This window comes from Loxodonta africana, chromosome 15 (assembly GCF_030014295.1).
Source record: "Loxodonta africana isolate mLoxAfr1 chromosome 15, mLoxAfr1.hap2, whole genome shotgun sequence".
In the NCBI taxonomy this organism is placed as follows: Eukaryota; Metazoa; Chordata; class Mammalia; order Proboscidea; family Elephantidae; genus Loxodonta; species Loxodonta africana.
In genome coordinates, this window is record NC_087356.1 from 26,394,540 (window position 1) to 26,418,991 (window position 24,452).

The 24,452-nt window shown below is 39.5% G+C and overlaps 1 protein-coding gene across 8 annotated transcripts in view; it reads left to right on the forward strand.

Moving 5' to 3' along the window:
- Positions 1-24,452, forward strand: part of DYSF (dysferlin) — a 242,190-nt gene that overhangs the window by 189,112 nt on the left and 28,626 nt on the right. For all 8 annotated transcript variants that reach the window (XM_064268707.1, XM_064268709.1, XM_064268711.1 and 5 more), the window contains one exon: positions 15,371-15,469. In XM_064268707.1, the coding sequence (XP_064124777.1) occupies positions 15,371-15,469 (99 nt within the window). The remainder of the gene's footprint in view (positions 1-15,370; positions 15,470-24,452) is intronic.

Genomic DNA, 24,452 nt, shown 5'->3' on the forward strand with positions numbered 1-24,452 from the left:
TTAACTTTAATAACATTAATGGTTTCGCCTGCACTTTTGAACATATCAGATGTGCTAATTAGGAAGACACTTCTTAAAGTAGATTTCCTAAGGACATGTATATGGCAATATTGGTTTAACAAGAATTCCTGTATGTGCTTGCAAAGTAACAAAACTGTACTTCTTTAAAAATATCCTCCATTTCAGATGTGTTGCCAGCACAGCCTAGCCTCCCCCCCGCTCCCATTAGTTCTGATTAGGGAGGTTTGATGCCTGTCACTGTGTGTAATCTGGACCTTCCTTTGTGAGTCATTCCTGCTCTCATTTTCTCAGAGCGCATACAAATCGCCCATCAAATGACAAGTGAAGGCACAGGGGAGGCGAGGGGAGGGAAATCAGAGCCGAAATCTGTTAGCTATTTGGAGTAATTGGTTATTTGCTGTGTTTGCTGGTTGGGAAGCAGAGCACATACTTTACGGTCTCTTCTGTTACGGGGGCTGGAGTCACCCGCCGATATTGGATCCTCGTTGCCGGAGCCCTTGGCTCTGGGCGCCTTCCCCCTGCTTAGCATTCCTGTGGTCTCCTCGGGGTGCACCCCTCCTCTCCCCGATGCACACTGCAGGGGGGACAGCCTGGGGTGAACCTTGTCTGGCAAACTCCAGGGCCCCATCAGGGAGGAGAGGCCCCCTCCAACCAGCCCTCCTTGTCCCCACCCCCACCCTACTCTACCCTATCTCCCCAAGAGGTCTTTTCCCAGATCCCTGAGGGACCTGTTTTCTCACCCAGAGGAAAAAGACTCATCTCAGAGGAAAATCCTTGGCTTTTCTTGGAAATATACAGGACAGGAAGCTCTCTCTGAGGTCTAATTTAATGCTTTCCTACCTCTATTGGTCCTGTCTACAGTTTTCCTCCCAGCCTGGGCTGAAACAGTGCTTGCAACTTTGATGCAGTGCTCACTACTGAGCACAGGCCCCCTCTCAGGACACTTGGAAAAGCTTATTAATCACCTAGTGGCTTTAACACTTCTCTCACATTAGCTGAGGCATGAGGAAACCAGGCTGGATAAGAAACAAGTTTGAAATATAATATATTTAAGACATAGTGTGATTTTGGTGTATGAAAATGCACATAGTAACCAGAAAGTAGGTTGACTTTGGCATATAGTACGCTCCCCAAAATACTTTTAAAATTGAATTTAAGATAGCTAAGATTAGTGTCTGTTGTTTGATGAATGCTTCTGCAGTCCTGGGAAGGCCTTCAAAAATAGTTTTTCTCTTAAGGAGATTGTTGGAACTCTTGTTAAGCAAAAACTGTCTACATAAGCAGAATGAAGGTAAGGTACGCTTTTGCCCAGGCCCTACCGGAATCATCACAGCTTCCAAATTGCTTTGTTGTTAGGTGACGTTGAGTTGGTTCTGACTTATAGTGACCCTATGTACAACAGAATGAAACACTGCCCAGTACTGTGCCATCCTTGCAATCATTGCTATGTTTGAGCCCATCATTGCAGCCACTGTGTCAATCCATCTCATTGAGTTTCTTCCTCTTTTTTGCTGACCCTCTACTTTACTAAGCATGATGTCCTCCAAGGACTGGTCCCTCCTGATAATGTGTCAGAGCACATGAGACAAAGTCTTGCCATCCTTGCTTCTAAGGAACATCCTGGCTATACTTCTTCTAAGATAGATTTGTTCATTCTTTTGGCAGTCCATGCTATATTCAGTATTCTTCACCAACACCGTGATTCAAATGCATCAATTCTTCTTTGGGCTTTCTTACTCATTGTCCAGCTTTCACATGCATATAGGGTGATTGAAAATATCATGGCTTGGGTCAGGTAGGTGTACCTTAGTCCTCAAAATGATGTCTTTGTTTCTCAACACTTTAAAGAGGTCTTTTGCAGCAGATTTGCCCAGTGTAATACGTTGTTTGATTTCTAGACTGCTGCTTCCATGGGCATTGATTGAGGATCCAAGTAAAATGAAATCCTTGGTAACTTCAGCATTTTCTCCATTTATGATGGTGTTGCTTATTGGTCCGGTTGTGAGGATTTTTGTTTTTTTATGTTGAGGTGTAATCCATACAGAAGGCTGTGGTCTTTGATCTTCATGAGTAAGTGCTTCAGGTCCTCTTCACTTTCAGCAAGCAAGGTTGTGTCATGTGCGTCTCACAAACTGTTAATGAGTCTTCCTCCAATTCTGATGCACATTCTTCTTCATATAGTCCATTTTCTTGGTTTATCTGCTCAGCATACAAATTTAATAAGTATAGTGAAAGAATACAACCCTGACGCACAATTTTCCTGATTTTTGACCATGAAGCATCCCCTTGTTCCATTTGAATGACTACCTTTTGGTCTATGTACAGGTTCTACATGAGCACAATTAAGTATTCTGAAATTCCTATTCTTCACAATGTTATCCATAATTTGTTAGGATCCACACAGTCGAATGTCTTTGCAGAGTTAATAAAACACAGGTAAATATCTTTCTGGTATTCTCTGCTTTCAGCCGAGATCCATCTGACATCATCAATGATATTTCTCATTCCACATCCTCTCCTGAATCCAGCTTGGAATTTCTGGCGGTTCCCTGTCCATGTACTGCTGTAACCGTTTTTGAATGATCTTCAGCAAAATTTTACTTGTGTGTGATATTAATGATATTGTTGGATAATTTCTGCATTCTATTGGATTTCCTTTCTTTGGAATGAACATAAATATGGATTTCTTCTGGTAGGTTGGCTAGGTATCTGTCTTCCAAATTTCTTGGCATAAATGAGGGAGTGCTTCCAGTGTTGCATCTCTTTGTTGAAACATCTCAGTTGGTATTCCATCAATTCCTGGAGCCTTGTTTTTTGCCAGTGCCTTCAGTGCAGCTTGGACCTATTCCTTTAGTACCATTGGCTCCTGATCATATGCTACCTCCTCGAAATGGTTGAATGTCGGCCAATTCTTTTTGGTACAGTGACTCTGTGTATTCCTTCCATCTTCTTTTGATGCTTCCTGTGTTGCTCAATTTTTTGCTTATAGAACTCTTCAGTATTGCAACTGAAGGCTTGAATTTTTTTCTTCAATTCTTTCAGCTGGAGAAATGCTGAGTATGTTCTTCCCTTTTGGCTTTCTAACTCCAGGTCTTGGCACATTTCATTATAATACTTTGTCTTCTCAAGCTGCCCTTTGAAATCTTCTGCCCAGCTCTTTTACTTCATCATTTCTTCCTTTGGCTTTAGCTACTCTATGTTCAAGAGCAAGTTTCAGAGTCTCTTCTGACATCCATTTTGGTCTTTTCTTTCTTTCCTATCTTTTTAATGACCTTTTGCTTTCTTCATGTATGATGTCCTTGATATCATTCCACAACTCATCTGGTCTTCAGTCATTAGTATTCAACGTGTCAAATCTAGTCTTGCGAAGAAGAATAGATCTATCTAGAATCATCAAGAATAGATTCTGAGTTAGTGATGTTTAATTGCTTTCTTCATAAGTTTGAAGACTGTTGGAATCTTCTTTTACTCAACCTGTTGGGTAAATTCCATTCCTTATGTGCTTTCTGCGTGGACATATGTGGTTATATTGTACTCAGAGGACCAAGTCATAGCCTAAATATCTCCTGAGCTGGGAAAAAACCAGCAAGCTGGGATTCCCCATCACTTTCCCACCCAATTTGAGTTCCCCATCTGGAACAGGCCAATAATCAAATTATCAGGTCCTGACCTTTCTCTTCTCACCATCTGCTTGACTTTGCTGGATTTCAGGCTTACTTATTCACTGGGGCTTTTGGAAACAATTCAACGTTTTGGTTAAAGGTCTTCCCTTTCTTCCTACCTCTGCTGATCCAGCTAGAAGTCAGAGCAAGCAGAGTAATGATCACTTCAACAGACAGACAAGGAGGCAGGATGACAGGGAGTGTCAACAAGAGGTCAAAAGCCCAGTCTTCCACTTGTGGAAATAATTAAGTGCTTTTTGTTGTGAGCATGTAGAGTTCTGCTGAATCAATGTGGTAGCTAGCTGTGTGCATGTGTTTATGTGGTTTTGGGGGTTTGAGTGGTTTAATATGCGTGGAGTGGGGTAGGTTTGGAATTGGTGTGCTTGCATGTCTGGGGGCGTCTGTCTTGTCTACATGTAGCCATGAATATTTATATGTTACGCGTGTGTTTGTATTTGCATGTGCATGAGCAAGTAGTCTCAGTGTTTTAAACCTCCAGACATTAGAGAAATAGAAGAATCATCATATCATTATTTCAGGTATGCAGTTGTTGAGCTATGGCTCAACATCAGTGAGATCAAACTGATGATGATGGCAACATCAACAAGAGCATTTATCACGGCAACCTCTACAGGTCACAAAATAATCTTCACAGACACCATCTTAGATCCTCACAATAACCCAGTGTTGTGTTGTTAGATTTTTACTATCTTTATGATGACTTATGCTTAAAGAGAAGTTACTTTTAACACAATCTAGTATGTCCACCTCTGGATTGTGGCAATGAAGGTTTGCTTAAAATCATAAATACTAACAGATTTCTTGGCTAGAGATGGGTGTAGATTTCCATATACTGACCCAAGGTTTCACATTACGGCCTTGGTGATTAATGAATTTGACCAGAAGCTTTTCTCTTTGATTCATGTTCATCTGGGGAGAGAACCCAAGTGATCTGCCTCTCCCACCCCCTCTTTTCAGACTTCACAGAAAGGAAGCCTTGAAACTGTTGTTGTCAGGTTTGCTCTGTATATTCATGAAATATTTAAGGCCCATCAAACAATAATGGCAGATTAAATGTTTGAAACGTACCATACTGATTTGGGCCTTCTGAAGGATTAGGATGCCCATTAGACTGGATCAAGCCTGGAGAAACATGTCTTTGTTATGTGGCTCTGGTTGCCCAAACATTAAACACTGGCTATTAACTGAAATTGGAGAGGCTAGCCAGTCTATGCCTGGTCAGACTTGGTTGGTTGGCTGAACGATGTGGGGCCTTGAACCTTGGGCATGGGGGAGTAAAGTTTTCACAGCCAGACTTCTTATTAAAATCTGAGATGACACTTCAAAAAATCAAGCTTTTTGCAGTTCTTTCTTCTCCCTGCAATGATCCAAGACTGAATGCTTAGCTATTGCAAAATGAGGTCAGGAACCCACTTGGAATTAGAGAACACATAGCCATTTCCCTTTTGGAGCTTTGGATTCTGGGATTCCAATAACATCAGAATGTTAGTTGGCTTTGGCACATCTGAGTTAAGACATGCAAGAGCTGTCCTGTTTTTGTGGGGCTGGTTCTTACGGGTGTGCTAACTTATTCTTGGACTTCCTGGGAAAGAGAAGGAAGAAGTAGGCTTGAAATAACTCCATCAGAAGCCAGATTAGTGAAATAGCAGGAATGATATTTTCAAGTCACATCTGCGAGTGTGTTAAAAATATAACTTTATTTTTCTGTAATTCTTTTTTGGAGCCCAGTTTTCCTGAAGGCAGAAAAGTCCTGATAATCTTTAACATTTTAGGATTAAACTCAGTCAGATTTGGGCTTTTCCTTCCCCTCTGGGAGGCTGTTAAATTCTGGGTTGGGCTTATGTGATGTCATGACCCCTACCGAGAGGGACCCCTGGTCACCAGTGTGTGTCCATGCTGTGTCTATAGGCCCATCGATTACTGGACACACAGACCACACTGCATTTGCTGACAGCATCTTCTCATCTTGATCATAAGACCCTTTCAGGTCCCCTGTCTTTCTCAACTAACTTTCAAGTCCTTCTTGGGAGCATGTCACAATGTGGCAATTCTCCCAGCCACACTGGGGCCCACAGGAAATGCCGAGTGCTCCCTTAGGCTCTCTCTTCCGTGAGACTCATGCAGCCATCTTTTGTCAAGTGCTCCATGGCCCAACTCCTCTGGAAACTTCTGGATGGCTGCGGCTTACCAGATCACCAAAGTTATGGGGTGGGGGGTGGGGGGTCTTTTTCCATATGCACTTTGGAGCCAACCTGAAGGGCAGGGCCCCATATAAGGATCCATTACAAGTCCCTAATATTCTTGCGTCCTCCTCTCCCCTCCATTTATTTATTTATTTATTTATTTATTTATTTTTATCTCCTTTTTCTGGTGAGGAAAAACTGGCTGGGGAAAACGTTCTTTTAAACCTTTTTTGTTTCATTGACATGTTATCAGCCTTTGGAAGCTTAAAAGACAAGAATCAACTTTTTTGCCTTTTCTTTGATGTTCAGGAATTCATGTATCCATCAAACATTATCTGAATTTCAAATATGTGCCAGGCAATGTTCTAAGGACTGAGGATACGAGTGTGAAAAGAGATAAAGATCTCTGCTCTCTTGGGGAAGCAGTTGCCATTGTGTCCACTCACGGCAACCCCACGTGTGTCAGAGGAGAACTATGCCCCATAGGGTTTTCAAGGGCCGACTTTTTGAAAGTAGATTGCCAAGGCTTTCTTTGAGGTGCCTCTGGGTAGACTGGAACCTCTAACATTTTGGTTAGAAGCTGAGTGTGCTACCTGTTGGTACCATCCAAGGACTCCCAATAAACAAATACTAAGTAAAATACATGGAATGTCAGGTACCTGGCTATTGAGAGTAGATAGGGGAGTGTGGGGCAAAGGTGAAAGCAGGGAGGCCAGCTGTAATAATCCAGGGTGAGATGATGAGGACCTGGGCCAGGGCGGTAGTGATAGGGGAGGAGAAATGTCTGATTCTGAGTATGTACCGAAGGTGGCGCCAGCAGGATTTACAGATGGTTTGGTTGTGGGCAAGAGGAAGAGGAGTCAAAGATGACTCTGAGGGTTTTTGGCTTGAGCATCTGGAAGGAAAGGTTTGCCTTTTACTTATATGCAGAAGACTGTGGGAGGAGCAGAAACCCTGATGGCGTAGTGGTTAAGTCCTACGGCTGTTAACCAACAGGTTGGCAGTTCAAATCCACCAGGTGCTCCTTGGAAACTCTATGGGGCAGTTCTACTCTGTCCTATAGGGTCACTATGAGTCGGAATCGACCGCACTGGGTTTGGTTTTGGTTTTGGGTGGGAGGAGCAGGCTGGGTGGGGGAATGATCAAGAATTGGATTCTGGACATGGTACATTGGAAATGCTTATTAGATGTCCAGTGGGAGATGTCAAATAGGCGGCTGGATAAACATGTCTGGGGTTCACTGGAGTCGCTTAGGCGGGAATGAAATCAATGAGGGACTCATTAAGATGGGTGTTACTTAAAGTTGTACGAGCCGAGGAGGACCCCAAGGGTGTGGGACAGGTAGAGAGGAGGAAAGGTGGAGCACTAAACCCTGGGGCACTCAGGTGATTAAAAGGAAGTTGACAAGGAGGAATCCTCAAGGAAGATTGAGGACTGACAGCGAGGTGGGAGCACTGGCAGGGAGGTGGGAGGAGCGACAGGGAGGTGGGAGATTAGAAGAAGGTTTACTGTGGAATGCAGAAAGAAAATGGAGACAAATGTCACTGAGCAGCAGGTCAGCTGGTGTTACCAGGAGCTGGGAAGGTCGTCAACAGCCATTTGTCTGCTTGTGGGAACCAGCTGGCCAGACACTGGTCGCGCCTTTGAGGGATGAGGAAGTTGCAGCTGAGAAGGGTTCTGAAGGAAAACTGGGGGTGTTAAGATTTAGGTATTGTTTATGGCTGTCAATTGCTTGTTCTTTTTTAAAAAAATGATTTTCTTAGAATCAATGCTCAAGATTTCTTGCTTTTTCTGTTTTGTTTTGTTTTTTAGAGGTTTATTTCACATTTGTTCTTTTTTAAAAGACAGTTTTATTAAGATTATTCATATACCATACAATTCACCTATTTAAAGTGTACAATTCAGTGGTTTTCAGTATATTAACAGACTTATGCAACCATTACCACAAACAATTTTAGATTTTCATCACCCCAAAAAGAAATCCCGTACTTAAGAGCAGTCACCCCCCTGTATCATTCAGGGTCTTCCAGAGAGCCATAACCAACAGGATACCTCTGTCTCTATCTCTACCACTACATCTATATTGTTTAAAGGATATGTATACAGTTTAAGAATTGACTCAAAGGATTGTAGCGACTGGCAAGTCTCAAATCTGTAGGACTGGCCTGCGGACTGGAAACTCGGGCAAGAGTTGATGTTGCAGTTTTGAGTCTAAAATAAGTAGGGCTGACCATAGGCTGGAAATTCAAGAAGGATTTCTATATTAGACTTGAGACACAATTCTTTCTTTGCTGAGAAATCCCAGTTTTTGCTCTTAAAGCCTTCAACTGATTGGATGAGGCCTACCCACATCATCAAGGGCAATCTCCTTTAAAGTCAACTGATTGTAGATGTTAATCACATCTCCAGAATACTTTCACATCAAATCTGGACTTTTGACCAAACAACTGGCTACCATGGTCTCCATGGCTCCCCCGCAGCCAACAACTTCTCACCGCTGGGCAACAGCTAATCTTTCTGTTTCTATAGATTTGCCTGTTCTGGACATCTCACATAAATGGAATCATACAATATGTGGTCTTCTGTGACCAACTTCTTTGACTTAGCATGACGTTTTTAAGGTTCATCCATGTTGTAGCATGTATCAGTACTTCATTCTATTTTAAAACCTAATAACATTCCATTGTTTGGCTATACGACATTTTGTTTATTTGTTCATCAGTTGATGGACATTTGGGTTGTTTCCACCTTTTGGCTATTATGAATAATGCTGCTATGAACATTCGTGTACAAGTTTTTGTGTGGACGTAAGTTTTCGTTTCTCTTGGGTATATACCTAGGAGTAGGATTGTTAGGTTGTAAGGCAGTTCTGTGTTTAACCTCTTGAGGAGTTGCCAAGTTGTTTCCACAGTGCTGTTCTGTCTTACATTCCCACCAGCAGTGTACGAGGGTTCAGTTTCTCCACATCCTCACCAACATTTGTTATTTTTCATTTTTTCATCATAGCAATCCTAGTGGGTGTGAAGTGTTACCTAATTGTGGTTTTGATTTGCATTTCCTTAATGGCTAATGATGTTGAACATATTTTCATGTGTTTATTGGCCATTTGGAAAATGTCTGTTTAAACCTTTTGCCATATTTTAGTTGAGTTATTTGTCTTTATTATTGAGTTATAAGAGTTCATTATAAATTCTGGCTACAAGTCCATTATCAGGTATATAATTTGCAAATATTTTTTCCCATTCTATGGATTGTCTTTTTACTTTCTTGGTGGTGTTTTTGAAGCATCCTGCTTTTGTCCTTTATTTTAAAAACGACAATTTAAAAAATTAGGAAAGAATACGTGTACACAATAAATTAGAAAAATTTGAGTGAAACAAAAAAATAAAAGGAATAAAAAAACTAAAAAAAAAACAAACAAAACCTAAACCCATTGCCAGCAAGTCAATTCCCACTCATAGTGACCCTATAGGACAGAGTAGAACTGCCCCATAGGGTTTCCAAGGAGTGCCTGGTAGATTCGAACTGCTGACCTTTTGGTTAGCAACCATACCTCTTAACCACGACACCACCAGGGTTTCCAAAAGGAATAAATAGACCATTTATAATCTTACCATTCAGAGGTAATTACTGTGAACATTGGGGCTTAATCTTTTTATTAAGATGAGTCCACATTATTTATTTCTTAACCTTTTGAAAATCTCATTGTTTGTGAATGGCTTCCCATATCAATAAGTATATTTCTACAGCGTCATTTTTTATGTTTACATAATATTTTATCATACGCATGTGCCATAATTTACCCAAATAGTTCCGTATTGTTGGATATTAAGTTGTTTCCAATTTTTACTGTATAAATGAAGCTACATCTTTATGCATATCCATGATTACTTTCTTTGGGTAAATTTCTAGAACAAGATTGCTGGGCCAAAGTGTGTGCATGTTTTTCAGGCTGTGGATACATGAAGCCAAATTGCCTTCTGGAAAGATTGTGGCCAGCCACACTTCTGCTGGCAGTTTGTGGGAGAGCCAGCCCTTGGCAAAGAATCTAACCTGGCCCATGCAAAAACAACAACAATGATATTATCGGTAATAGTAATTAACCCCTTCATTGTACTTATGTGCCAAGCCCTGTCCTAAGCACCTTATATATATGGACTCCTTTATTCCTCAGAGTAACTCTGTCGAATTGGTGCTATTATCTTTCTATTTTACAGATAAAATAATTAAGGCACAGAGAGATTAAGTGATCACCAGGTTAAGCGGTCCAAGGTCACAACACACTTCTAGAAAGTGGCAGAATTTGAACCCTGGCAGTCTGGCTCCGTAGTCCTGGCTCCCAACTACCCAGATTTATTGTTTCTTTATATCTATGTTACATGAAAATGATTGGCAGAGGCAGCTGCATGTACAAAAGCCCAGAAAGGACAAAGCCCGGTGATGTTAAGCACAATGCTAGCTGTTGCTTTAAGATAATCCTTTGTGATGCTAAGGAAGCTTCCTTTTATTTTTAATTCACTGAAAATTTCATTTAGGAATACATGATACATATAAATGTTATCGTCTCTCCCCCACCCCCACCCCCCTTTTTTTTCATGCATCTTATAGATCAGAGATTGGCAAACTTTTTCTTAAAGGGCCAAACCAAACCAAACCAGTTACCATTGAGTTGACTCTGACTCCTGATGACCCCTTGTGTGTCAAGTAGAACTATGCTCCCCAGAGTTTTCAGTGGGTGATTTTTCAGAGGTAGATCAGCAGGCCTTGCTTCCAAGGTGACTCTGGGTGGACTAGAACCTCTAACCTCAAACTACCTGGGACTCCCTTAAAGGGCAAGACAGTAAATATTTTAGGCTTGGGGGCCATAAGATTTCTGTTGCGAGTACTCAGCTCAGCTGTTGTAGCTGAAAAACAGCTGCAGACAGTATTTAAATCACAAAACCAGATGGCTGGCCCGTGGGTTGTAGTTTGCCAACCCCTATGGCAGATGATCAGAAACCCTGGTGGCACAGTGGTTAAGAGCTACGGCTGCTAACCAAAAGGTTGGCAGTTCGAATCCACCAGGAGCTCCTTGGTAACTCTATGGGGCAGTTCTACTCTGTCCTATAGGATTGCCATGAGTTTGAACTGGCTTGATGACGATGGGTTTGGTTTTGGTTTTATTGCAGATGATCAAGTGGGTTTTCTCTTCTGACTCAATGATACTGAGCTGCTCTTGCGTTCTGGAATAATGCAGGCTACCATGCCATGCCGTATCTATTGCTACATTCCATTTGCTAATATTTTGTTTAGGATATTTACATCTATGTTCAGGAAGAGATTAATACCTTTTGTGTGTGTGTATTTTTGTCAGGCTTTGCTTCATGAAATGAATGGGGAAACTTTTCATCTTTTTCTATGCTGTGGAACAAAAACAATTTATTCTTTGAAAGACTGATAGGACTTTTCCTCAAAGAATCTGTCTTGGTTTGATGTCTTTTTTGGAGGTAGTTCTTAGAGGTTACTTACCCTTTCTTTCATGGCTATCAATCTCTTCATGGTTTCTACTACTTTTGAATCAATTTTGGCAATTTATATTTTTCTAGAAAATCATCTATATTTTCCAGGATTTTTGTCATTGATTTGCATTTAGTAAATCTCTTAATATTTTTATTTTTCCCCGTAATATCTTTGCATTTGTTCTTTCTCATTTCTATTGGTGTTGTTAGACGTTGTTGGGTGGATGGCTACGCAGAGTGACCCCGTGTGACAGGGTAGAACTATCCCATAGGGCTCTCTAGGCTTCCTTATGGGAGCAGATCACCAAGTCTTTCTCCTGTGGACCTTCTGGGTGGGTGGGTTCGGACTGCCAACCTTTCAGTTAATAGCTGAGTGCTTAACAGTTTTTGCTACCGTGCCTCCTTTGTTATTGGTATACCTGCTTTAAAAAATTAGATTTGACAACAGTTTATCCATTTTATTGGTCTTTTGAAAGCTTGCTCTGGGATTTAATTCTACTTTCTAATATATTCATTTCTGCTTATCATTTTCAAAATGTGATCTTCTTGCTCTTCCCTTTCTAATTTCTTGAATTGTTGGATTATTTATTTTTATTTTTTGTATAAAAGCAAAAACACTTAAGACTGAATTTTTCCTGGAGTACAGGGTTGGCTTCAACCCACAAATTTGGGAGGCATGGTCCTCTCGTGGTTGGTATTTTCTAAGTATCTGTGATTTTAGTTTTGGTTTTCTCTTTGCCCAGGTGGGTCTTATGGATATGCCTTCAATTTTTAAAGGGTTGAGATTTTAAAAAATTGTGTTTTTTTTTGTTTGTGTGGTTAAAATACATATAACAATACATTTGCCAATACAACATTTCATTTTTTTATGTGTACAATTCAGTGACATGGATTACATCCATCATGTTGTGCAGTCATCACCAGACTCCATTTCCAAATTGTTCTATGACTACCAAAAAAGATTGAAATTTTAAGTTGAAAAATTTTTCATTAATTTCTAGTTTGACTACTTGCGGACAGAGAGTGTGACTGATATGAGTTTTATTTCCTGGACCTTATTGAGGTTTGCTTTGAGGCTTTTTATTTTTTCTAAGTGCTCCTGGGGTGCTGGAAAAGAAGGCGTATTTTCTGTTTTTAGATTACATAATATTTGTCTATTTAATTGACACTGTTAATGGTATTATTAAGATTACCTGACTCCATTTTCTTTTTTTGTACATAGTTTCTCAAAATAGGGGGAAGTATAGTAACTTTCCCTCAACTCTTGTGTTCCTGTCATTTCCTTGTACCAAACACACTGGTTGGTGCCCATTTGTGCCTGAGTCTGCACTTCAGTTATACACTCAAATCTTTAAGTAATTGTGATGGGAAAGAAAAGACTTAGAGAAATCAAACAGCAAAATTGAATTCCATTCTAACCATTGCTACCTATGTGTATGTAGTTGCCTGTGTGTTAGTGTGTGTCTTTGTGTATGTTGTGCAATATATGTGTCTGTGTAAATCTGTTCCTCTGTGTGTTGGTGATTGTGTGAGTCTGATATGTATGTCTGCATATGTTTGCTCAACCATAGCATCTTTTTCTTTAAACTGAATTTAATAAAACATCAGGGCTGGGTTTTGCCTTGCTCAATGCTAGCTTTTTCTAGAGTGGTCACAAGTTAGAAAGCTCTGCTACCCTGTATCCTAACCCAACTGAATCTCTTTTCTCTCTCCTGGCTGCAGAGGTTCCTCCTGGTAAGTCGGTCAGTCAGGGCTCACTGCAGACTCAGATCACTCTACACCTATTTTTTTGTGCTGGGTGTTGGGGGACCACATTTTGGCCACACAGAGGTTGTTAGGACCACAATTCTAGGTTTTGGGGGAAACAGTGAAAACCTCATCTTGCACTCTCCCAGTGTGCCTGTTCACCTACCCTGAACTGACTCTAGCTCACACCCACCCTTAATAAGCTGGAACTCAAAGGCCTGGGCATTGGTTTAAAGGAAGCCACCGGCATTTTTAGAAACCCTGTGACAGACATTCAGTTCATACTATAGAATCAGAGGGTGTCAATACTAGAACGTTCCTGGGAGATCTCCTAGTCTATCCCGTCATACAGAGGAGGAGAGTGAGTCCCAGAGTGGGCTCTCCCACACCTTGTCTTTGACCCTTTCCACTAAACTGGGTGAGCTGTAATGGCACTAACAGACTCAGACCAAGTGCCCAGCCTGGGAGGGGTTTTGGGGGAGACCTGGGGAGGAATGAAACTTCATGTTTAGGGAGCTTGCTAACTCCCCACTCAACAAGGCACACACACATGGACACACAGCTGCCTGCAGACACACCATGTGCAGGGGCAGTTGACAGTGCGGAGATCAATGTGCGTGTAAAAATGACGTGAGGGCAGCTCAGACCTCCCCATCTAACTTCACAGGGAGGGAGGAGAATCTTTATCACCATCAACAGCCCAAGGCTGATTTCTATGAGGTAGAGGTCAGACATACCTCCACACTTCAATCTTTTTACCCAGTTCTGACACCAGCCGTCCCCTCTACAGCACTCTCTACTTCTCTGCTGGGTTAGATAGTTCTTTGCAGTGGCCGCACAGAACTCACAGATAATACTCACTATTATGAGGTTTATTAGGGAAGTAACAGATTACATACAATTCATGATCAGGAATGACTCAGGATACAGTTCTTCGATCAGGACAATCTCTGCTTAGCCATGCCTGCAGGCAGGCCTCTCTCTGGCCCTCGGCCTCTTGGCCCTCAGCCCCTTGACCTCTTGGCCCCTTGGGCCTTTTGGGCTGGTCCAGCCTTTACCCTCCTGCGCAAGTATTACAAAGCTCTTTAGCTCTACCAATGATTGCCCACTCTACCAGCAAGCCTCCTGACTGATGGTGCTCAGCTTTCTCACCCATGGGCCGAATAGCCCGCCTCGCTGTCTCCTGCCAGTCTCCTGGCTCTGCTGCTGATGGTTCTCTACTATGCTTGCCGCTGCTTCTTGCCATCTTGGGCCATCTCTGATGTTACAGTTTTCTGTTTCCTGGGTGTAGGAGGTTCTCAGCACAGGGACTCCGGGTTCAAAGAACGAGCTCTGCTCCTGGCTTTTTTTTTTTCTGGTGATAGTGTTGTCCCCCCCTTTCTGCCTCTGGAATGGCTCATTTTAAGCCTATTGGGATGGCAAAGCTGAATCCTCTTGCTGGGCCACAAGCACCTTATTTGCATACTCCCACCCAATCATTTGTTTGGAGTTACATGACCATGGCAGAAAGGCCACATAAAAGCAAGCCATCACACTGCAGCATGCTACAACAGGGCTGTCTACCTTTTCGTACAAAAATGAACACCTGGAGGAAGGAAAGGGCAGAGAGTGTGTTGTCACAAGCCTCCCCTGTTCTCCTCTAAATCCCCACATTTAGCATCATGTAGTGGGCATTAATAAGTATTTGTTGATTTTCGGGGACCCTGTCTTGATTTGACCTTGGGGGAGGCAGAGTTCTGATGTCTGATGTTTGCTTTATTGCTGAGGTGGGTGAGTCAGTTTTCCTGGGTCTACTGTGTTCTGTTCATAAATAACATATTACTGACATTTTTCCCTGAAGAGTTACCTTATATACCCTCTGACTTCAGCCTCAGTATGCCCCTGGGTTACAGGGGTACTGTGATCCTTATGCCCACTCACAGAAAAGAAAAAAGAGGTACGAAGAGCTTAACAGAATTACCCCATGAATGGGGGGCAGACTCATGGCTGGAGTATCTGCCTCTCAATACCAAGTACTGAGTTAACACAGCTTCCTCTGGCTTCCTCTGTTTTATGCAGCTTTTAAGAGAAGAAAAAAAAATTTTTTTTTTTTTTTTCTCTTGCTCCTAGAGAGGTGGGAGGTTCTGGCTCTCTTCTCCCCAAACTCACTCCAAAGGAGTGTCTTGCCAGGTATCTGGTTCAGAAGGACCTTGCTTGCAAGTTCTCTTTCTTAAACAATCTCTTATTTGTACCCATCCAGGAGGAGGAGTTCATTGATTGGTGGAGCAAGTTCTATGCCTCGATAGGGGAGAGGGAAAAGTGTGGCTCCTACCTGGAGAAGGATTTTGACACTCTTAAGGTGAGGCCTCTCTCCAAAATGGTTCCATTCAGCCTAACAGTCACTGAGCAAATGCTATGGACAAATGGATACAACAGAAAGAGAAAATGTATCTTTTTTTTTTTTTCTCCTCATTTGGTGAGGACTGATGAATCCTGATGAACTAATTGGGGTGAAAAGAGTCACCCACAGGTTTAGAACAAGAAGTCAGTGTGGGCTGGGGTACCCAAGAAAGTATTTCTGGGAGAATACTGAAAAAATACTGAAGTATTTATGGGTGAAATAATGCCTGGGATTTGCTTTAAAAGACTTCCCACTGACCCGCACCACCCCGCCCCCCCCCCAAAAAAAAAGGTTAGATAGATGGTGCTGGGTGGCCTTCTGACAAATTTTCAAAATATTAGAATTAAAATTGCAAAACATTGCAAATTCTTAAAACTTGGAGATGTATACTTAAGGAATTTGTTATACTACTCTGTTTCTTTTAGTATTATTTGAAATTTTCTATAATAAAAAATTTGTATTAAAATGAAAAAGGAAGTCAGTTTGAGACTGTACCTTTGATTCTCCCCACCCCCACAACGGGGGTAAATGTAAAAATATGGCAAACACTGTTTCTGTGAAGAAAACCAACCAAATTCGGGTATTTTGAGGAAACACCATTACATTTTTTAAAAGTGGGCTACTTTTTTAAAAAGATAACCAGAGCCAACTTCAAAGTTATTCCCCATGGGAATTGTATAACTTCCTGGGTAGGGCTTCCAGATAAAATTCAGGATGCCCAGTTAAATTTGAATTTCAGAAATAAACAATGAATAAATGTTTAGTGTAAGTCTGTTTCAAATATTGCATGGGACAATCTTACCTAAAATGTAATTCATTTTTATCTGAAATTCAAACTTAACTGGGTGTCCTGTATTTTCATTTATTAAATCTGGCAGTCCTACTCCTGGATCATAAATGGGGGAGATTCTGCACCCCATGATGACCTTGACCTTCTAGGCCTGGAGAAATGGGGACAAAAAGTGGGTACAGGTTTTTAGACATATAAGAAAGGCCCAAGTAAGTCCCTAAAGGGACTGGATAAATTAGATTTGAAGCTAGATGGGGTAGTGTCTGGCTTGGGCTTTCAAGTGATATGAAGCTAGATGGGGTAGTGGGTGGCTTGGGCTTTCAAGTGATTCTGCTGGCTTTGGTGGACACTCTGGAGGGTGATTTCACAAGGCGGCAAGAGTTGTCTTTGACACAGTAGAGGCTTCCTGGTGAATTGTACCTGGAGATTTGGATGCTCAGAGATGAAACCACAGGTAGCAACAGTGCCTCCACAGGCATAGGCCTCCTAAGGCAGCAAGTTCTTCATTGACTTGGTAGCTGAGTGTTTGAGGTTGGGCAAAGAGACAGAACTATTTGTGTACCAGGAAGAGGATCCGACACATTAGGTCTGGCATGTGGTACTGTGGCCTTGCCAAAAAATGAGAAACACTAAGCAAGAATGAGCACTCCTGCCAAGATGGCCCATGGCCCTGGCCCCCCTCTCCGCTCCCTTAGAGGCTGGTTGTTGAATTGGCACCCAGCCTTCCAGCTTGACCTTCCTAAAGAGGTCTCTGATAGCATCCAAGTGAAAATGCACTGTCCAGAACAAAATGCGTTCAACCTGTTTCTGGGGCAAAGTACCAGGACTCTGGTCCCTTAAAAAAAAGGGATAAATAAATAAAAGAAAAACCATCACCAACAACTTGGGTCTTTGAAAAATAGCCTGTAGCATTACGGATAGAATGAAGCATACAAAGGGTAGAGGAAAAACGTTTTGGAAATTTCTGGTGTAAGGAAACAAAACAACTCAGAGTCTAAATAACCAAAGATACAGCAAGAAAGCATAAAAACCTGATATCATGGAAAAAAACAATAGAAATAGAACAAAACATATTAGTTTTCCTAATGAATAAAAATGGATTAAACTCTCTTACTAAGTAAGAAAGACTCTCAGACTACATCAAAGGTCAAAATTTATTATACTGTCTTTAAAAGACAAACCTAAAACAATACAACTCAGACTAGCTAAAAGATAAATATTTTTAGGAAAGATATAATAGGTAAATGCAAACAAAGAGAAAGCAGGTAGAATTTAAAGTAAAAAATCAAGATAGAAAGGAGTGTTTTATATAAGTAAAAGGTATACATCTCAATGGAAAAGCTCTCAAATATTTATGCATTATGCATACAATAAAGCTTAGAAATACGTAAGGCAAAAATCAGTTGGAATATATAAATTAAAACCTCACAGAACTAAAATTACAAAACGACAGAAATTAAAGTTGTAGTGAGGATTTTAATGCACCTTTATCCTTGACGTATCAAGCAAACAATGAATAAGTAAATAAAATATCTGAATAACAAAATAAATGTTTTTAAAGTTATATCAAACATTTTAGCTTTAAAATAGAAATTGAAGGATAATAAAAAATAGAGAATACACTTCTTTCTAATGTCCAAAGAACACTTTAAAAAATTGATTATATTTTAGTTTAGAAATAAGTTACCAAAAGTAGAAAACACATAAGACAGATTAAAATGCAATAAAATGAGAAATTCACAACAAAAATTCAAACAAACAAACAAGCAATACAAACAAATGAACAAACAAACAAACCCCAACCACTTGGAAATTTAAAATATATTTTACTGGGACTTCCAGTATGAATATGGCTGCATAAGTCAGCATTTTCACCCTTTTCTCCTGGAAATCATACCCACAAGCTCCATTTTCAATAAAAGTTGGAGACAAATGAAACCCACAGGCTCCAAAGTATATGTAAGTGAAGAGAAGACACATGAAGAATGATAAAAGGGCCTAGTGGTAGCAAATCTTAGCAAGCCCCAGCAAAAATATATTTCCTTCTGATAAAATGTTGGTAATTATTTAAGACATGTTACGGTACATGGTGATTTATTTCTATTCTCTTTACTTTTGTATATGCTTGAAAATTTCCATAATAAATAGTTAAAAATTGTTGTTAGGTGCCATCAATTTGGTCTCAACACATAGTGACCTCATGTGACAGAGTAGAACTGCTTCATAGAGTTTTCTTGGCTGTAACATTTACAGAAGCAGATCACCAGGTCTTTCTCCCACAGAGCCGCTGGATGAGTTGAACTGCTTTGGAAACAGCCTCAGGCTGGTGACAGAAGCCCTCCTAGACCTTGTTTGGTTCAGAGAAGCAGAGAAAGTAGAGCTATACAAGAGTCACACAGATGAGCCACATTTTCAGGAAGCAGTCTACCTCTGAGGCAGGAACAAATGATATAGCTGGTCTAGGAAAATCTAACACATTTAGTGATAATTAATGATATGAAAAATGGCACAGCAATAATTCAAATATAGTCTGAAAAAATAAGAGAAAACATACATCAAAACTTATTAACAAAAGGAGGAATACCCACCAGAAAAACTTTGCCATGGAGCAGATGAGATGAAATATGTTGCTTTGAACTTTTCAGAAATAAGACAGTCAAAAGGAATGAAAGAACTCAAGGAATGGTGATATGAGAGGAAATGAAATTCATATTTCATGGGAGAACTCAGGAAAGATGAAGAAAATCAAAACCTTCTTAGAAAGAAAGATGAAATTGGAAGGAGCATAGGGGAGAATGGCCACATTGGAAAACACGGTAAGGAGCACAGAGGATAGAAATGATAAAAAATAACCAAAATGAAATGGAAATAAAGAATTATAAAAGAATAAAGAGAAAATGATATAGAAGACAGGCAAAGGAGATACAACATTTGCATAATTGGAATCTCTGAGGAAGATAAAATAGTGAAAAACAAAACAAAACCCAAACTTAAGCTTATAATAGTTTAATAAAACTTTTCTGAAATGAAAGAATACTTGAATCTACATTTTGAAAAAGGTTCACCATGTGTCAGGAAAATTAACCCAGGTAGGTCAACCCTGAGGCATATCCTGTCATAGTTACTGGACTTTAGAGATAATGAAAGAATTCCTTGGGTAGTCATATCTCTTTCCCTGCAAAAAACATTATGTAATTTAAAATAAGAAATCAGGGTGGCTTCAATTTCTCTGTAACAATATTCAGTGCCCAAAGACAGAAAAGTATCATGTATAAAATCTTCAAAGAAAGAAAAGGTGACCCAATAGCTTTATACTCAGTGAAGCTGTCCTTCAAGCATAAAGACTGTAGACAAATACTTTTGAGCATTCAGAAACTAAGAGAATATTGTTCCTCTGAGCCCTTCTTGAGGGAACTACTAGGGGATAAACTTTAGCCAACTAGGCGATAACTAGAAAAACCACACACACACACACACACACACACAACTGGTTGTAATCGTATTTTACCTTAGAACTAAAATGAAAATGAATGAAAAGGTTTAGAGTAACAGGGCAGAATTTATATGCCATATATACTGAGAATGTAGAAATGATAATACTGATAAAAATTGGATGGAGAGGTAGGAAAGAGGATGGGATGTAGAATAACGACACTGATTGCCATATTATAGAATAAACAGAGTTAATAGATTTTTTTTAAATTGGCAAATCAAATAATAGAAGTATAAACACATTTAATGGTACAAAGATAACTGTTAAGGAAGTTAATATTGACTAAAACTGGGTGATAGAGAAGGGAGGGAGAAAGAGATAAAATTTGATTATTTTGTCATTGCTATAGTAGGGAACCAATAAATACTGCCCCTAAACACATAGCGGTCTAAGAGTATTATCAGAATATATCAGTGTATATAAAGTTATAACAATACTAGAACATAAACTCAGAAAGCAGAAGCCACCATTTTAATATTGGACAAGAGGGTATTCAGGCCCCCAGAATTAAAAGAGACAAAGAAAGGCACTTTATAATGCTAAATGGTACAATTCAATGATATAACAGTTATGAGAATATCTGTGTGCAAACTAAAACTGAACATAATGTTTATGAAACACAAAACCACAGAAAATATAAGAAGAAATAGAAACACATTGGTAGGCAGGCAAAGACATATCAATTTCTCTGAGTTCATTTCAGATTAAGGGGACAAAAATATGGGAGGATATAGAAGGCCTGCCATAATTATTAATTTGATTAATATATATTGAACTCTGTAGCCTGAAATTGGAGAATACACCTACAGCATATTTACAAAATTGACCATGTAACAGGTTGCAAAGAAAACCTTAATAAGATTGCAGTGACGTAAAATTAGAAACCAATAACAAGATCAACAACTGGAAAAGCTTCTTCTTTAATTTGGAAAATTAAAAAACTAAAAAACATCTCTCTCTTTTGTAAAAGTTCTTCACTGAAAGAGTAACACAGACTGAAATTACAGTGTATCTAGGAAGTAATTATAAAACATCACATACTAGAACTTACTGGTGATAGCTAAAACAGTGCTCAGGGAAAATGTATAGCCTTAAAAACTTACGTTAATTAAATGAAAGAATGAAAACTAAGCATCCAACTCTTAGATCAAATAATAAAAATAATACCGTAATCACTAAATACCAAGAAAATGAAAACATTATATCGAAATACATGTGGCAATGCCAAGGTGGTAGTAAGCAAAAACAATCTCATAGCAATAAATATTTTTATCAGAAGATAGAGAGAAAAATAAAGCCTCGTCTTAAGAAGTCAGAATAACAAAACAAACCTTAAAAAGACAGGAAGAAGAAAATAATTAAAAAAAAAAAAAACCAAAGGAGAAGTAAGGATTAGAAAAAAGAAAATAATAGAATTGAGAAATCATTTGAGCTAGCTCTTGGTAATGAACCAGTTAAATAAATAATTCTCCAACTAATCTAACTGGGAGAAGTAGAGAAAACAAAGCTAAAGCCCATAATGAAAACAGGGACGTAACAGCAGAGATATTGGAAAGTTAGAATATTTGGGGGAAATCCTAAGTATGTCTCTACGGTAATAGATTTTAAAATCTCCTTGAAATGCGCTAATTTGGAAAAAAAATTACCGAAACTATTTCAAAAAACAACAGAAAACTGGACAGTTCAATAAGCATGAAAGAAACAGGAAAATTGGTCGTTTTGCTAAGAATCACCTCGTTAGAAAGAGTTGGAGTCAGGGAATTATGGTGAGAATTTTCCCAGATTTTCAGAGGATAGATAATTCCTGTGATATATGTACTATTCCAGAGCAGAGAAAAAATTAAGAGGTAGAAACCTTGATTTTTATACAGCTGGAATTACCACACAGCAAAATCTGATAAAGCCCACCCAAACCCATAAATCTCACTTATAGAATGAATAGACGTACAAAATCTTAAATAAATAATAGAAAATGGAATCTAACGACCTATTAAAAGAATAAGTCATGAGAGCTGAATTGGCTTTATTCCAGGAATATGAAATAGTTCAATATTAGGTAATCATTAATAATTCATATTAATATGTAAAATTAGCAAAATTATGTAAGTAGAAGCTGAAAAGCATTTGATAAAGTACAATATTTGTGGATGACTTATAAAAAGAAGTAATGCACTGGAAATAGAAAGGAGCTTCCTTAATGTTATAGAGTATATCTTTCAATCCTATAGCCAGTGCTTCTGACTCTGTGACTTAATGAGGTCTCTGTAGCCCCTGAAATTGAACGCTGTATTTCTCAAGAGTATTTATAAATGCATTTGTCTGGGCATAGAGTCCATAGATTATTATTATTATTTTTTTTATTGTGCTTTAAGTGAAAGTTTACAAATCTAGTCAACCTCTCATACAAAAATTTATATACACCTTGCTATGTACTCCTAGCTGCTCTCCCTCTAATGAGACAGCACACTCCTCCTCCCCACCCTGTATTTCCCGTGTCCATTCAGCCAGCTCCTGTCCCCCTCTGCCTTCTCATCTGGCCTTCAGACAGGAGCTGCCCACATAGTCTCATGTATCTGTTTGAGCCAAGAAGCTCACTCCTCACCAGTATCATTTTCTGTCTTATAGTCTAGTCCAATCCCTGACTGAAGAGTTGGCTTTGGGAGTGATTCCAGACCTGGGCTAACAGAAGGTCCGGGGGCCACAACCTCTGGGATCCTTCTAGTCCATAGGTTAAGATGTTGAGTGAAACACTAGGGGCAGTGCTAGGAAAGGACTCACCATTATCATTTAACAAAGTTCTGTACTTCTAACCATCTCAATAAGTCAGCAAAAAGAAATAGGACATTCTGTGTAGAAAGGAGGGACAACATTATTGAGAACTACCTGAAAAAAGAATGGAACCATCAGGAGAACCCAGTAAGATGACAACTATTTAGAAAATATAGTGGAAGAAAGTTTCACTTTCACGATACCAACAACAACAAAATGTAACTTAACTAGGAATAAACTCAACAAGGCATATGTAGACTCTTTGAATATACTACAGCTCCTCTGTCAGTTGGTCATACTGTGGTGGCTTTCATGTTGCTGTGATGCTGGAAGCTATGCCAGCAGTATTTCAAATACCAGCAAGGTCACTCATGGTGTACAAGTTTCAGTGGAAATTCCAGACTAAGACAGACTAGGAAGAAAGGACTGGTGATCTAGTTCCAAAAATTAGCCAGAGAAAACCCTGTGGATTGCAACAGAACGTTGTCTGACTGGCTTGCTTTAGACATATCACAGGAGGGACCAATCGCTGGAGGACATTGTGGAGGGCTAGCAAAGGCGAGGGAGACCCTTGGTGAGATGGATTGGCACAACAGCTGCAACGATGGACTTGAACATACCTGTGATTGTGGGGATGACACAGAACCAGGCAACATGTTGTTTTATCGTACATAAGGTTGCCATGAGCTGGAGTCAGTTTACTCGACAGCAATCTATCTATCTGCCTGTCTGTCTAGCTCTATCATCTATTTATCTATATCTATATGAGGATGACTTCAAATTGTAATAAAAGAAGACTTGAATAAATCCAGAATCAGATTATATCCCTGCAAGATGAAAGTCAATACTGTAAAGATAACAATTTTGAAGGAGGGAAGGAGTTGAGTAATTTTAGGTGTGTCGCAATTCTAACAAAACCCACAAAGACAAGTTTGCTTAGAGCTGTACTGAATGTTTCAATATTTCATGTGGAAGAATAAGTGTAAAAGAATAGCCAAGAAAACTTTGAAAAGAAAGAATAAAGAATAAAGAGGGTAGATTTTTCTACCAGGTATCAAAGCATGCGATGAAGCAACAGTAATGAAAACATTGTGGTGTTGGTGAGGAATAGACAGACCAACAGGAAGAGAATAGTGGACCACAAACAAATTGAAGGATGTGTAAACATTTAGAATATGACGTAGGTCACTGGGTGAAGAAGAGAGAGCTTAAATATGATACTGGTAATTGGTCAACCCCTTAACCATTTTGGGAAAAAATTGATTGAATTCTTACATTGCACCATGTACAGTAATAAATTACAGATGAAATAGAGACTTGAATGTAAAAAAAAAACATTAAAATCTAGAATAAAATACAGTTAATTATTTAATAATCTCTCCGTGAAGACTTTCTAAGCATAATTTGAAAGGCAAAGGCCTTAAAGAAAAAAGGCCAATAGATGAGATCATCCAGTAATTTCTAGTATTAGTATGTCTAAAAAACTTTCAGATATATCATAAACATGATTAAAAAACAAATGACAAACTGGGGCAAAATATTTGTCACACATTTGGTAGGCAAAGGGTTATTATTTTAGACATGTCATCAGAAAAGACCAATTGCTAGAAGAGACCATCATGTTTGGTAGAGGGTCAGCAAAAAAGAGGAAAGCCTCGATGAGATACATTGATACGATAGCTGCAACAATGGGCTCAAACATACCAAGGACTGGGAGGAGGTTGCTGGACCAGTCAATGTTTCGTTCTGGTATATGTAAGGTTACTATGAGTTAGAGCTGACTTGACAGCACCTAACAACAACAATATCCTTCACATGCAAAGAGCTCTTTCAAATCACTGCAGAACAGAAATCAAAGATTAATCAAGAGATAATGAGCAAATGGCAAT